The sequence below is a fragment of the Myotis davidii genome, unplaced genomic scaffold (assembly GCF_000327345.1).
Source record: "Myotis davidii unplaced genomic scaffold, ASM32734v1 scaffold120, whole genome shotgun sequence".
Classification (NCBI taxonomy): Eukaryota; Metazoa; Chordata; class Mammalia; order Chiroptera; family Vespertilionidae; genus Myotis; species Myotis davidii.
This window is the reverse complement of record NW_006294778.1, coordinates 5,874,890-5,888,909: the sequence shown is the minus strand read 5'-3', so window position 1 is coordinate 5,888,909 and position 14,020 is coordinate 5,874,890. Positions and strand designations below refer to the sequence as shown.

General features: G+C 39.8%; 1 protein-coding gene across 1 annotated transcript in view; it reads left to right on the top strand.

The window, feature by feature from the left end:
- SPIC (Spi-C transcription factor (Spi-1/PU.1 related)) overlaps positions 1–4,813 on the top strand; it is an 8,781-nt gene extending 3,968 nt beyond the window's left edge. The window contains exons 4-6 of the mRNA XM_015567587.1: positions 671–780; positions 2,150–2,258; positions 4,295–4,813. Coding sequence (XP_015423073.1) covers positions 671–780; positions 2,150–2,258; positions 4,295–4,704 — 629 coding nt within the window. The 3' untranslated portion in view covers positions 4,705–4,813. The remainder of the gene's footprint in view (positions 1–670; positions 781–2,149; positions 2,259–4,294) is intronic.
- The last annotated feature ends 9,207 nt before the right edge of the window (positions 4,814–14,020 follow it).

The following is a 14,020-nucleotide window of genomic DNA, read 5'->3' as shown; positions in this document are numbered from 1 at the left end:
GCAATTTCAACAATTTTTTGAAACCATTATTTTACTGATTTTTTATAGAGAGGAAGGAAGAGGGATAGAGAGCTAGAAACATCGATGAGAGAAAAACATTGATTAGCTGCCTCCTGCACACCTCCCACTGGGGATGTGCCCGCAACCAAGGTACATGCCCTTGACCGGAATCAAACCTGGGACCCTTCAGTCCACTGAGCCAAACCGGTCAGGGCTGCTTTTATTATTATAGATATCTTACTGACATTTTCAGAAAGGGCTCTTCAATTATTCTAGTTTATTTTAAAGGCCTTCCACCCAAGCAAAATATATTCTACTGGAAAAAATAAGTACGCTATCTTTCTTACCCATTATGCCATAGACTATAGAAGTATAGCCTAGATGAGATGCAGATATTTTAACAATTGAGTTTACACAGGGTATTGTGGGAAGTTCCCATATACAAGAACTCATGCGATCTCGTCCTGCAAGGAGCATGTACTCTAGGAGGAGAAATGGAATATGTAAAAATGTATCTGTAATATCAGCATAATGCAATAAACACCCTAAGGAAATGCTGAGTGATGAAGAGAACATGGGTGGAAGCAATTGCATACATAAGCTTATACGTATAAGCACATAGACACACAAACATAAACTTTATCTTCTTAAATTTCTGTTTTTACCTTAGATTGCAAAGACTATGTGAATGTCCTCAACCACTGTTATGTCACAGGAAGTCCCAGCTGCTATGGTATGCTGCCTCCAGAGCAACCTGTCTATAACTGGAAAACAGTAATTGTAAGTATACACACCAGAAGGCCTCTCCCCCAAACCCCTCAGTAACAGGTAAATTTCCCTTTCACACCAGCTTTCCCCTTGGCACTTGATGAATGATAGCTGAAACCCAGCTGAAAGCACAGACTGCAAATGCTTACTCATGGCTGCTTACTCATGGCTACCATCAATCAGGGTATGAATTCTTAAAAAATATATTTTATTGATTTTTTATAGAGAGGAAGGGAGAGAGATAGAGAGTTCGAAACATCAATGAGAGAGAAACATTGATCAGCTGCCTCCTGCACACCCCCTACTGGGGATGAGCCCGCAACCAAGGTACATGCCCTTGACCGGAGTCAAACCTGGGACCTTTCAGTCCTCAGGCTGCCGCTCTATCCACTGAGCCAAACTGGGGCCAGGGTATGAATTTGACAGGCAGTGTGGGTGATGATGAGCAGTGCTGTGAAGAAGGAAACTGCCCTTTGTTATTGCTCCTCACCCAGCAGCAGACTGGTTTGAATGACTTCTAGAAAGAGGAGGCGCTTTCAAGGTTCTAAGATCACTGCTTCTCTTAAGTCCATCTGGAAAACTGCAGAACAGTTATGATGGGACCCTAAAAACCAGAGGGCAAACGCCCAAACATCCCCTGCATTGGCTTTACCTACAACTTTGTATTCATCTGTCCTATTCCCCCACACCCCAAGCACTAACTATATGTATTGGACCAATTAATTTATATTTTAGTAGCTTCCTGCAAAAGTAAATATCCCCACCATCTCTCTCCATCCGTGTGTTCTTTTACATTGTTCTGATGTGTCCATTTTATTAAAGCAGTCTTAATGTGGTGGGGAGTAAATAGGAAATGATTTTCCTTTTTCTTCTGTCTTTACTTGCAACCATGCTATGCAAAAATCTTTTTTTGTGACCCTGTAAATTGTTCTGTCGCGGCCTTTCCACGGGACAGTTCTTTCCACCCATGGAGAGCCACATATCCTTGACATATGTAATGGTAGAAGCTCCTGCCCGCTTTCTTGGCTCTGCCCTCCTTTGGTTGCCATCTTTCTCCTCTTATCTCCTCTTGCCTGGCTGGGCATCCAAAGCAAGAATGGAAGCCCATCTCCCCTTTTTGCTGACACCTAAATTCCTGCCACTGACTCTTTTTGGACTTGCGTTCTAATTGGTATTTTCAGGGAAGGGAAGCCCTCCCCTGTCCTTTCTCATAGGCAGAGGACAATATGGAACTCCTCACAAACCCGAAGATGACCCTCCATCCCTATGTCCTCTGCATCTGGATGTTTAACTCTCTTTTGCCCCCAGCGTTTGACTTTAGCCACCAACTGAGGGCCACATGGAAAGTCCCACTTAACATCCTGCTGCATTGTTTGTACAGAACCGTCCTGCGGACCTCTGTCTTGAAGGGAATATTCATCCATCTCTGCAGAACATCCCTGAAAACCAGATGGTACAATTTCCTGTTCTCCAGCAAAAGGGAGGAAAAGGTACATGGATCCATCGTGTAAAAGAACCAGGTCTCCCTCAAAGCAGTTTTAAGGGGATTTCATATCTGTTTGGAATTGTATTTGCAAGATATTCTCTAATCACGATTGAGCATAATTTAACTCAGACAGACTGAACTACTCCAAGCTGTTCACCTTGGATGAGCTTTCCTATTGCTTCATAACGATATTACAAAGCTGCAAAGTATCCACTTAGCTCAAATAAATACATAATGTGTATATATTATATTTTAGGTATCAAAAGGGAATTTTTCACAAGTTATTTTAGCATTCTTATTCCAGTTGTGAAGTCCTTGGGATAGAAATCATCTTCTTTATTAAGTTTTCTGCAAAAGAAAAGTTCCATAATAATTTGATATTTTATCAATTTGAACTGATGTGAGAGAAACATGGATCAGTTGCCTCTCGTATGCCCCCAGGGATTGAACACAAAACCTAGGTTATGTGCCTGACAGGGAATTGAACCCTCAACCTTTAGGTGTAGGGGATAACACTCCAACCTAGTCACCTGGCCAGGGCACCATTTGTAATTTTTTAAAGAATATGCATGTTTGTATATGCAAAAAATAAGAAAAACACTTTCTAGAAATATGTAAGATAGACTAGAACTTTTACTTTCACTTTATGCTTCTGTTTTAATCATTTACCATGAGCATATAATACTTTTATTTTAAAAAAATAAAAATTTAAACATTTTTTAAAAAAAGTTGTGGATTCATTATAATTGATTTAACCACTCGATGAGAGGCAGTGAGTTTGTGTAAGGTTGTGACTTTTATTTTTTGTTTTTTTATTTTTTATTTTTATGAAGTGTGTGTGTGTGGGGGGGTGGGAGGCGGGGTCAAGGTTGTGACTTTTAATTCATGATTGTTTTTGGTAAGTCCCTTTCATTACTCAGTTCATAAACTCAAGATAATACAACACAAAAGATAATCTTTGTAGAAACCTTTGAGGTTTTTGGATGACTGATGACTGATGCAAGAGTATGACTCCCCAGAGGCTGTTTAAAGCAGTTTGGAAATCCAGTATTTTACTTTCTCAAGGGGGAAATGGAATTTGGCCATGGATTTTTATTTTTTTTTTTAGCTCCTGACAGATCTGATGAGGCATGGCATTTACAGGCCAATCCTCAAGTTACAAAATGGGTGGCCACCTTGGTTCTTTGTTCTGCTAAAAATATCCAATCAACCAACCAAACAAAAAACCACAACAAATCTTCTTGAAGTTTCCTGTCTAGTAGTTCTAAAATGTAAAGGGCTATGCTCCTAACGAGAAAAACTCTGGCAGTACCATTTTATGTAACAGCAATGAAAAAATATCACAGTGCCCATTGTCATTGCTCATAAACAATATCAAAATGTCATGAAGATATTTTGGCATTTTCTACTCCAGTTTTCTCTATACTTGCTTTTTCAAGAAATTATGCAGACCCAGAGTTCGCATTTTTACCTAAGTCTCTGTTATCAATTTCACTTAGGTTTGCATAGTGTTTTGCCTTTTACAAAATGGATTCATATTCCTTACCTCATTTTGACAACTCATTTGAATAAAGACCTTCAAATGACTTGCTTTCTGAAAATGGCTTCTGGGGCTTCTCTTTAAAACCACTAAACTTGGTCATCCATGCCTGAAGTTTCCTGAGTTTTTGCTCAGTTTCGTAGGTCTGTAGAAAGTTTAACACTTGATATAAAAATACTAGTTAAGATTTAACTATAGAAAAAGACCACATGAGAAATGGGAGATTCAGGTAAAGAGGTTCCAGGCTTCTCTTTATCATTGAAGGATGATACAAGATTTTTTGACAACTTTTCCAACAAATAAAGGTCCAGTTGAAAGTTCAAGGTCAAAAAGACACTTGACTTTCAAGTCCCATAAAATGATGCCATAAATGCATGCCTACGTGGAAGGAGGAAACCAGTCCCAGAACAGCTTTTCACGTTGAAGTCAATAAACCCTTCCTGAGGATGTTACTTGTTACAGCAACGAGTGGATTATGATGTTGTTTTCCTCCTTTTTAGGCAGGAAGAAGCTCCGACTGTTCGAATACCTTCATGAATCGCTGTGTAATCCTGAGATGGCATCTTGTATTCAGTGGATAGATAAAACCAAAGGCATCTTTCAGTTTGTATCAAAAAACAAAGAAAAACTTGCCCAACTTTGGGGCAAAAGAAAAGGCAACCGGAAGACCATGACTTACCAGAAAATGGCCAGAGCACTGAGGAATTATGGAAGAACTGGGGAAATCATCAAAATCCGGAGAAAACTAACTTACCAATTCAATGAGGCCATTCTCCAAAGACTCTCTCCATCTTATTTCTACTCACAGTATGTTCAACCTGGTCAAGGATATCTAAGTTTAAATAGCTGGAATGCAAATTGTAACTATACATATGCCAATTGCTGTGAGCGGAGTTACCATACTTGCTAAATATAATCTTACATATTACGATTTCCTAATATCAGAAATCCCCGAACCCACAATACAATGTATAACTAATAAATTATAGAATTGTATACTATATAATTTTATTAACCAGTCACACTAATAAAATTCAATAAAAATTTAAAAAGAGAAATATCTATAAATTTCAGGATTTTTCTCTTTTATATTTAGATCTTTATTGTTCAGTATTACATATATGTCCTCTTTCCCCCCCTTTAACCCCTTCTAGCCCACCCCACCCCTTCAACACCCTATTGTGTGTGTCCATGCATTATGCATATATGCATACAAGTTCTTTTGTTGATCTATTCCAACCCACTCTCCCCTGCCTTCCCTCTGAGATTCGATAGTCTGTTCCATGCTTCTATGTCCCTGGATCTATTTTGTTCATTAGATTCCACATATGAGTGATTTCATGTGATACTTGTCTTTCTCTGACTGCCTTATTTCACTTAGCATAATATTCTCCAGGTCCCTCCATGATGTCTCAAAGGGTAAGAGATCCTTCTTTTTTACTGCTGCATAATATTCCACAGTACATATCAGTTCCATATTTAATTTTTTGAGGAAACTCCATACTGTTTTCCATAATGGCTGCACCAGTCTGCATTCCCACCAGCAGTGTACTAGGTTCCCTTTTCTCCACATCCTAGCCAGCACTTGTCACTTACTGATTTGTTGATGATAGCCATTCTGACAGGTGTGAAGTGATACCTCATTGTCATTTTAATTTTCATCTCTCTGATGATCAGTGATTTTGAGCATTTTTTCTTATGTCTTTTGGCCATCTGGTATATCCACTTTGGAGAAGTGTCTATTTAGGTCCTTTGCCCATTTTTAATTTGGATTTAGATTGTTTGTCTTCATTTTGTTAAGTTGTATGAGTTCCTTATAATTTTGGATAATAACCCTTTATCAGCTGTATTATTGCCAAATATGTTCTCCCATTCAGTGGGTTGCCTTTTCATTTTGTTGACTGTTTCTTTTGCTGTGCAGAAGCTTTTTATTTTGATGTAGTCCCATTGGTTTATTCGCTCCTTAGTTTCCTTTGCCCTACAGTGGTCAGCAAAGTCTTAAGTCAACAGAGCCAAATATCAACAGTACTTCTTCAAAATAGACTCGCGCAGGCTGAAAACCGACTTCTGCACATGGGCCACGAAGTTTCAATCGCACTATACGTGCGCGCCCGCACGTGGTATTTTGTGGAAGAGCCACACTCAAGGGGCCAAAGAGCCGCATGTGGCTCGCGAGCCACAGTTTGCCGACCACGGCCCTAGGAGATATATCTGCAAACATATTGCTATAGAGATGTCTGAGATTTTGCTGCCTATGGGTTTTAATGGTTTCAATAGTAACATTTAAGTCTTTTATCTATTTTTAGTTTATTCTTGTGTATGGTGTAAGTTGGTGGTCTAATTTCACTTTTTTGCTTGTATCTGTCCAATTTTCCCAACATCATTTATTGAAGAAACTATCTTGACTCCATTGTATGCTTTTGCCTCCTTTGTCAAATTAATTGAACATAATGGCTTGGTTTGATGTCTGGGGTCTCTGTTCTGTTCCATTGATCTATATGTCTGTTCTTGCGGCAGTACTAGGCTGTTTTGATTACAGTAGCTTTGTAGTATAACGATATCTGGTATTGTGATCCCTCCAACTTTGTTCTTCTTTCTCAGGATTGCTTTGGCTATTCAGGATTTTTTGTTGTTCCATATAAATGTTTGGAGTATTTGTTCTAGAACTGTGAAATGTGCAGTTGGTATTTTAATAGGCATTGCATTGGATCTGTAGATTGCATCGGGTAGTATGGACATTTTAATGATATTGATTCTATCAATCCATGAACATGGTATATTCTTAAACTTGCTTAGATCTTGCTCTATCTCTTTTTTCAATATCCTATAGTTTCCTGAATATAAGTCTTTTACCTCCTTAGTTTAGTTTATTCCTAAGTATCTTAATTTTTTTGTTGCAATGGTAAATGGGATTGCTTGTTTAGTTTCTCTTTCTGATAGTTCATTGCCATTGATTTCTGGGTGTTAATTTTGCATCCTGCTATATTGCCAAATTCATTTATTAAATCTAGTAGTTTTTTGGTGGATTCTCTAGGGTTTTTTTATGTACATTTTTATGTCATCTACAAATAATGAGAGTTTTACTTCCTTCTTTCCAATTTGGATACCTTTTATTTCTTCATGTCTGATCACTGTAGCTAGAACTTCCAGTACTGTGTTGAATAAGAGTGGTGAAAGCAGACATCCCTGACTTGTTCCTGTTCTTAAGGGAAATGGTTTTATTTTGGCCCATTGAGTAGGATGTTGGTTGTCTTTTTTTCACCAGATTAGGAAAGTTTACTCCCATTATTTCTTCAAACACATTTTCTATCTCTTTCTCACTTTCTTCCCCTCTGGCATTCCTATAAAGTGAATATTGTTACATTTCATGTTGTCCCACAGCTCTCTTAAGCTGTCCTTGTGTTTTTTAATTGTTTTTTTCTTTTTGGTTCTCTGAGTGATTTTTTTTTTCCCTACCCTGTCATAGAATCCACTGATCTGATACTCAGCTTCCTCTAATCTGCTGTGTATTCCTTCCAATGTGCTCTTTATTAGTGCTATGACATTCCTTCCAACTGGTCTTTTTCATAGTTACTATATCTTTTTCTCATGCTGTTGAGCATCCTTGCCATCATTATTCTGAACTCTATGTCTGATAAGTTTCTTATCTTCATTTCATTTAGCTCTTTTTCTAAAGAATTCTCTTGTTTTTCATTTGGGGCTTATTTGTCTTCCCATTTTGGCTGCCTGTTTGGGTTTGTGTCTACATTGAGTGGCCAGATTATTATGACCACCCATCAGTACTTCATTGACACTTCCAAAAATACTGAATATTGAAAACTTCCTAAGCAAAATATTATTATTATTATTATTATTATTTTCATAACTAGTTCCCTTCATTGTACTGATGGGGCAGTCATAATAATCTGGCCGGTCATAATAATCTGGCCACTCAGTGTATGTATTAGGTAGATCTGCTATGACTCCCAGTCTCTAGTGCAGCACCATTTCAGATGCTGTTTTTGACTGGCCCTGAGTCCCCTGTTTAGAGCTCTCAGCAATCCACAGCTTGTGGCTTCCTCTGTTGGGGCTGGCTGCCTTTGGAAAGGACCAAGATCTGCACTAAGGTCTGCTTTTTCTAGTTCCAGGCCCTGAATTAGATCAAGCAAAGCTTATAGGCTCCAGAGACCTGCCTCTTCCTGAAGTCTGATTGTTATTTAGTCTGATTAACCTCAGGCTATCAACCACAGGATGGAGTGAGAGGTTTTCCAACAGGGTAGGGCAACTGCTTCTGCCTGCAGGCTGATTGTTATTCTCCCTCTCTTAATGGGCCTCATAAGCCCCACAGGGTAGGTCAACAGTTTTCCAATAAGGTGAGGCGATTGCTTCCCCCTCCCTGCTCCAGGCAAAAGCTGCTTGGATGGTAAAGGTCTGCTGGAGAAAGATGTCCTCTGCAATATGAGGGAATGACTCAGCACAGGAAATGGGAGTCTGGCTTCTGAGTTATAATCCCAGAGCCCCCAACCCTGGCTTCTGTTCACACAGTCCAATCCACTCTGCCTTCACTCTGCTGGAACCCAAGGTGAGTGCTGCACACATAATTTTGTGCAATGGCTGTTTAAGAGGTTTCCTGTATTTCTAGCCATCTCTCCCTCGCAGACAGCAACCCTGATGCTATTCACAGCCAGATATTCTGTGGTCACCTTTCTTAGTTCTGGTGCCCTGGGCTGGGGAGCCCAGTTTGGGTTTAGACCCCAGAGTTCTTAGTGAGAACTCCCCACAGCTGAGATATCCCTCTAGAACTTCAGTTGCTGTCTGTGGCAGTGGGTCAGCCCTTTCACACTTCTGTACTTCCTACCAGTCTCTATGCAGTCTCCACTTTCCATCCTTGGTTATCAGGGTTCTCTCTGGCTAGTCTTCAGTTGATTATTCAGGGTGGTTTTTCTGTATTTTAGTTATAAGTCCAGTTTGGTCCTGGAAGCAAGTCAGTGTAGCTTCCACTTACTTCGCTGCCATTTTGGAATCTCCAGGATTTTTCTCTTAATGCAAATGCTGAAGAGAAGAACTTCATTGTTGCTATTTTTTATTAAATAGCATATAATTGCCTAGGCAGTGTGGCTCAGTGGCTGAGTGTCGAGTCATGAAAGAGGAGGTCCTGGTTTGATTCCCGGTCAGGGCACATGCCGAGGTTGCAAGCTCAATCTCCAGTAGGGGGCGTGCAGAAAGTAGTCGATTGACATTTCTCTCATCAATGTTACTATCTCACTATCCTTTTCCCTTCCTCTCTTTGAAATCAATAAAGACATACTTTTAAAAAATAATAGCATATAATCTATAGCAACTTGGTGAGATACTCTCCCAGCAAAAGATAAAATGATCAAGGCTTATATGAAAGCATAGACTAATTGTCCTTGCTCTTAGTATTGACTATATACAATACTTTCTTCTAGATTAACAATGTCTGAAGAGATTACTTGATTTATATATTCACTTAAACATTTTCCTGCCATACTAAACAAGCAAACAAAAAAATCACTAACACCTTATGGCTTTAGCAATAAAACCAAAACTGATTGTGATGATGGTGTTTATTTCATGCTAATATACACTTAATGGCTTTCCAATCTTCAGTGGCTATCCTGAACCGATATTTTCTCTGCACTTGGGAACCTTATGATCTATATAACCTGTGGTGCCAAAGAAACAATGGTCTAAGGAAAATGCCACCAAACTTAAGGAAAGCTTATACCTCTCAAAAGTTATTTCCTTTCATTTCTTTCTTCCATAGAGTAGATCCGGAGCTAATGCTTCTTGCTCTCCTGCCACCAAGCCACAGGGAGGGGCTCTTGCCCCATTATCTTTCTGGTGCAAACCTGGAACACGATCTCCTTTTTCCCTTGAACAAGTCTAGCTGAGACCAAACTGGAAGTTGAAAAGGAAAAAGACTGATAAATGATAGAAACTAGCAAATTCTAAACCTAGAGTAAAACCAGAATTTAGTCAGTCTGGCTTGAAAGCTATGGTTTAATCTCCACATTACATAAGGAACCCTGGGAAGAAATACTTTGCTTCTTACTTCCTGCTTGGCAGGTTCATGCCTGTTCCATCCATATAACTGTGAAGCAAGAGAGCTTCCTAGGCCACATGAGCCATTTCCATCCAGGCCAAGAGCCCCCTGGAGCCTGCCCTTTCCAATTTGTAGCATTCCCACTCACCTCTTTTTCTTTGTGTCCTCCTGGTGCTCTTCCCCAGGGACTCTTAAAGAAAAAGAACATGTGTGGGTTATAAAACAAAAAGCAATAAACTCATAGTTAGAAACAGCAGAATGGTAGTTACCAGAGGGGACGGGGGTGGGGAGAAGACAAAGAATGTAAAGGAGGCCAAATATGTGGTAACAGAAGGAAGCTAGATATTGAATTGTGAGCACACGGTTGAGTATACAGGTGTATTATACTGTAAACCTGAAATGTATATAATGTGATTAACCAATGCTACCCCAATAAATTCAGCAGAAAAAAACAAAAAAAATCAACAATATGACAGAGTGATTAAATGAAGGCTAACTTGATATTGGTCATCTCTACATGTAATCTGGGTTTCTGTTATAAACTGAACGTGTACACCCCCGAAATTCATGTTGAAATCTACCCCCAATGTGATGGCATTGGAAGGTGGGGGTCTTTGGGAGATGATTAAGTCATGAGAGTGGAACCCTTGTGAATAGTTTGAGTGTCCTTATAAAAGTGATCCCCAGAGAGCTTTCCTTCTCTTGTATGTGGAGATACAAGAAGACAGCCATCTTTGAATCAGGAAGTGGCTCTCACCAGACACTGAATGCTCTGGCACCTTGGTCTTGGACTTCCTAGTCTCTTGAACTGTGAGAAATAAATTTCTGTTGTTTATAAGCTACCCAGTTTATAGTATGCTATTATAACAATCTGAACAGACTAAGACAGTTTCAATTAGTGCTAACATTAAAGTAGGACTCAGCAATTACACTCATTCTCCCACAAAGAAAATATGCTTTATAAAACATTAATAAAGAACATAAATTTTAAAAATATATATATTTTTTATTGATTTCAGAGAGGAAGGGAGAGGGAGAGAGAAAGATAGAAATGTCAATGATGACAGAGAATAATTGATCAGCTGTCTCCTGCATGCGCCCCACTGGGGATTGAACCCAAAACCTGGGCATGTGCCCTTGACCAGAATCTTATCCAGGACCCTTCAATCCACAGGCCGATGCTCTATCCGCTGAACCAAACTAGCTAAGGCTAAATTTGACCACAGATTGCAAAGAGGAAATGAAAAGGGTTTAATCATTCAGTCAGTGACAATAAAATTTCATAAACATATTCTCTCCATTATCCTTCCTATATCCAATACCAGCCTGAGGGGCTCATCTGAACAGAAAGCAATATCGATGTGAGAGAAATACATCAATTGGTTGCTTCCTACATTGATTGGTTGCCTCCTGACCAGGGCTTGGGCCGGGGAGGAGCCTACAACTGAGGTACATGCCCTTGACTGGAATCAAACCTGGGACCCTTTGGTCCACAGGATGATGCTCTATGCACTAAGCCAAACTGGGAAGCAATTACTTGTTTGATTGGGCACTCATATATAGTAAAGTGAATAAAGTGCATTAAGGTGGAGCATTATACCTAACCTTAACTGTATAGAATGTGATAGACACCTGCATAATAATCATCTAGATTAAGAAAAACAACACTTCCAGCACTCCATAAGGTTCTCTCACTCTCCTTCCCAATCTATGTCCACCTTATTGAACATTATTATAAACTAGAAGCCTGGTGCACAAAAATTTGTGCACTTGCGGGGGGTGTCCCTCAGCCCAGCCTGTGCCCTCTCGCAGTCTGGGACCCCTCGGGGGATGTCCACCTGCTGGCTTAGGCCTGCTCCCTGGGGGATCAGGCCTAAGCTGGCAGTAAAACATCCCTCTGGCAGCCCGGAAGCCCTCGGGGGATGTCCACTTGCCAGCAGGGAACAGGCCTAAGCTGCAGTCTGACATCCTTAGCGCTGCTGAAGAGGCGGGAGAAGCTCCTGCCACCACTGCTGTGCTGACAGCCTTTATTTATCTTCTATAATTGAAACTTTGTAGCCTTGAGCAAAACCCAGGGCCAGCCAGGCAGGCAGGAAGCTTGGCTTCCTCCATTGCCGGCGGCAACCCAAGCCTCCTGCTCACTCTAGTTCTGTGGCTGCCGCCATCTTAGTTGGGTTAATTTGCATACTGGCTTCTGATTGGCTGGTGGACATGGCTGGTGGGCGTGGCTTGGGTATAGCAGAAGGATGGGTAATTTGCATGTTTTCTCTTTTATTATATAGGATGGAATCACACAGTATTTTCTCTTTTGCATCTGGTCTTACTTTCCTCAATATCATATCTATGAATTTAATCAATGTTGCTGGATATTCCATGAGTTTATTCTTTTTCATTGCTTTTTAAATTGATTTTTAAAGGACAGTGCCGATTTTTAAAAGCCCTAAAATCTCTCCTTTCCAGTGGTTCTCAACCTTCTGGCTCTTCAAATACAGTTCCTCATGTTGTGACCCAACCATAAAATTATTTTCGTTGCTACTTCATAACTGTAATGTTGCTACTTTTATGAATCGTAATGTCAATATCTGATATGCAGGATGGTCTTAGGCGACCCCTGTGAAAGGGTCGTTCGCTTGCCAAAGGGGTCGCAACCCACAGGTTGAGAACCGATGCTCTAGACGTTGAAAATATAAAATGGACCCCAAATATTTCCAATGCTCACATGGATAATGTTACTTTCTGGTTTGAAAACTGTTCCTCAAAGGGCTGAATGACTTTTGACCTCAAGAACATTAACTTACCTACCACTGAATAATTTCACAAATTAATAAGCGTAACACAAATAAACCTATTTTTCTTGTTTTCTGAAAGCAAATTTCCTGTTGCACACACCAAACAAATCAGTACAAGACTAATGACGTGGCAATCGGCTGCTAAAATATTCACTGCTAGTATTAGTGGAGAGAAATGCTGTACTGGTGCATAAGGCACATAAGGGAAATGAATGCACAATTATAGTAAACAATCATTAGTGAATGTTGTAGTTTGTTATTAATAATTATGTATAACAGGATATTGTAAAAATTAAGTTACGAAATTTTTATTAAAACATTTCTTACATACCTTATATTGAATGTATTAAATGTATTAAAACATTTCTTATATTGACTGGGCCGCAAAAATACTTGTTGTGGGCTGTATGAGGCCCATGGGCCGCGAGTTTGACATGCTTAATATAGACTCTAAATTGGTTGGTTTGTAATTTAAAAATTGCAGTGGACTAGAGGACTCTCTCTGGAGAGGTGTGGGGAAGATGAGGGTGGCAGTTGGCTAAGGCAAGGTGACTCAGGCATATGATTGGGTTGTCCAGAAAACCAAGTGTGTCTGGCATATGCATACAGGGCAGATGCAAAACATCGAGTTTACAGAAGCTAAAAACATGGTTAATACAAAACATTCAGTAGTCTCCTCTGATCTGTGACTGTGTTTGCTCTTCATAGTCTGGCAATAGACAATAATATAAGGTCAGAGTGAAAAAGGACAAGAGCAGAACACAACTCCCAATCACTTTCCCATAACACACATTTCATCCAACTGCACAGGAATGGTGAGATTCCTGCCTGGGGAGGAGTAGATTCCTTGATCAATCAATGGGACTGGTCCTATTTCCATTCTCTTCAGGGAATACCCTTTATTATGTCCTTCATGATCCCTGGTTCTGCCTTTTGGGATAATCTGCCAGTTTATTTTTTTCGTATAATGGTATCTGAAATGGGCATTCAAAAGATGTGTTTTCTTAGTACCAAGCAGCACTGTCTTAATATGAGTTCAGAAATCTAATATTGCCAGTTCCATATTTTAGCATTTGCTACTGACAACACCCCACTTCCTAAATTTTGAAGCAGTAAACTTTCTTGGTTGTAGCTAACTGAAATCAGCTTTGACTCACTGAAATACTGGAATTTATTGAAAGATATTAGATTGCTTACAGAATTTCTGAGAAGCCTGAAGACCATGCAGCCTTTGGATCATAAAGACCAAACCACATCAAAGACCTGGTCAAGTGAGGACATTGCTGTCATTGTTACCAATCACTAGATGCCTCAAGTTACGTCATCTCACATGTCACTGAACAGAACTAGCATCCATCATTGCTGCCCCCAGAAATTAACTTGCTCCAACT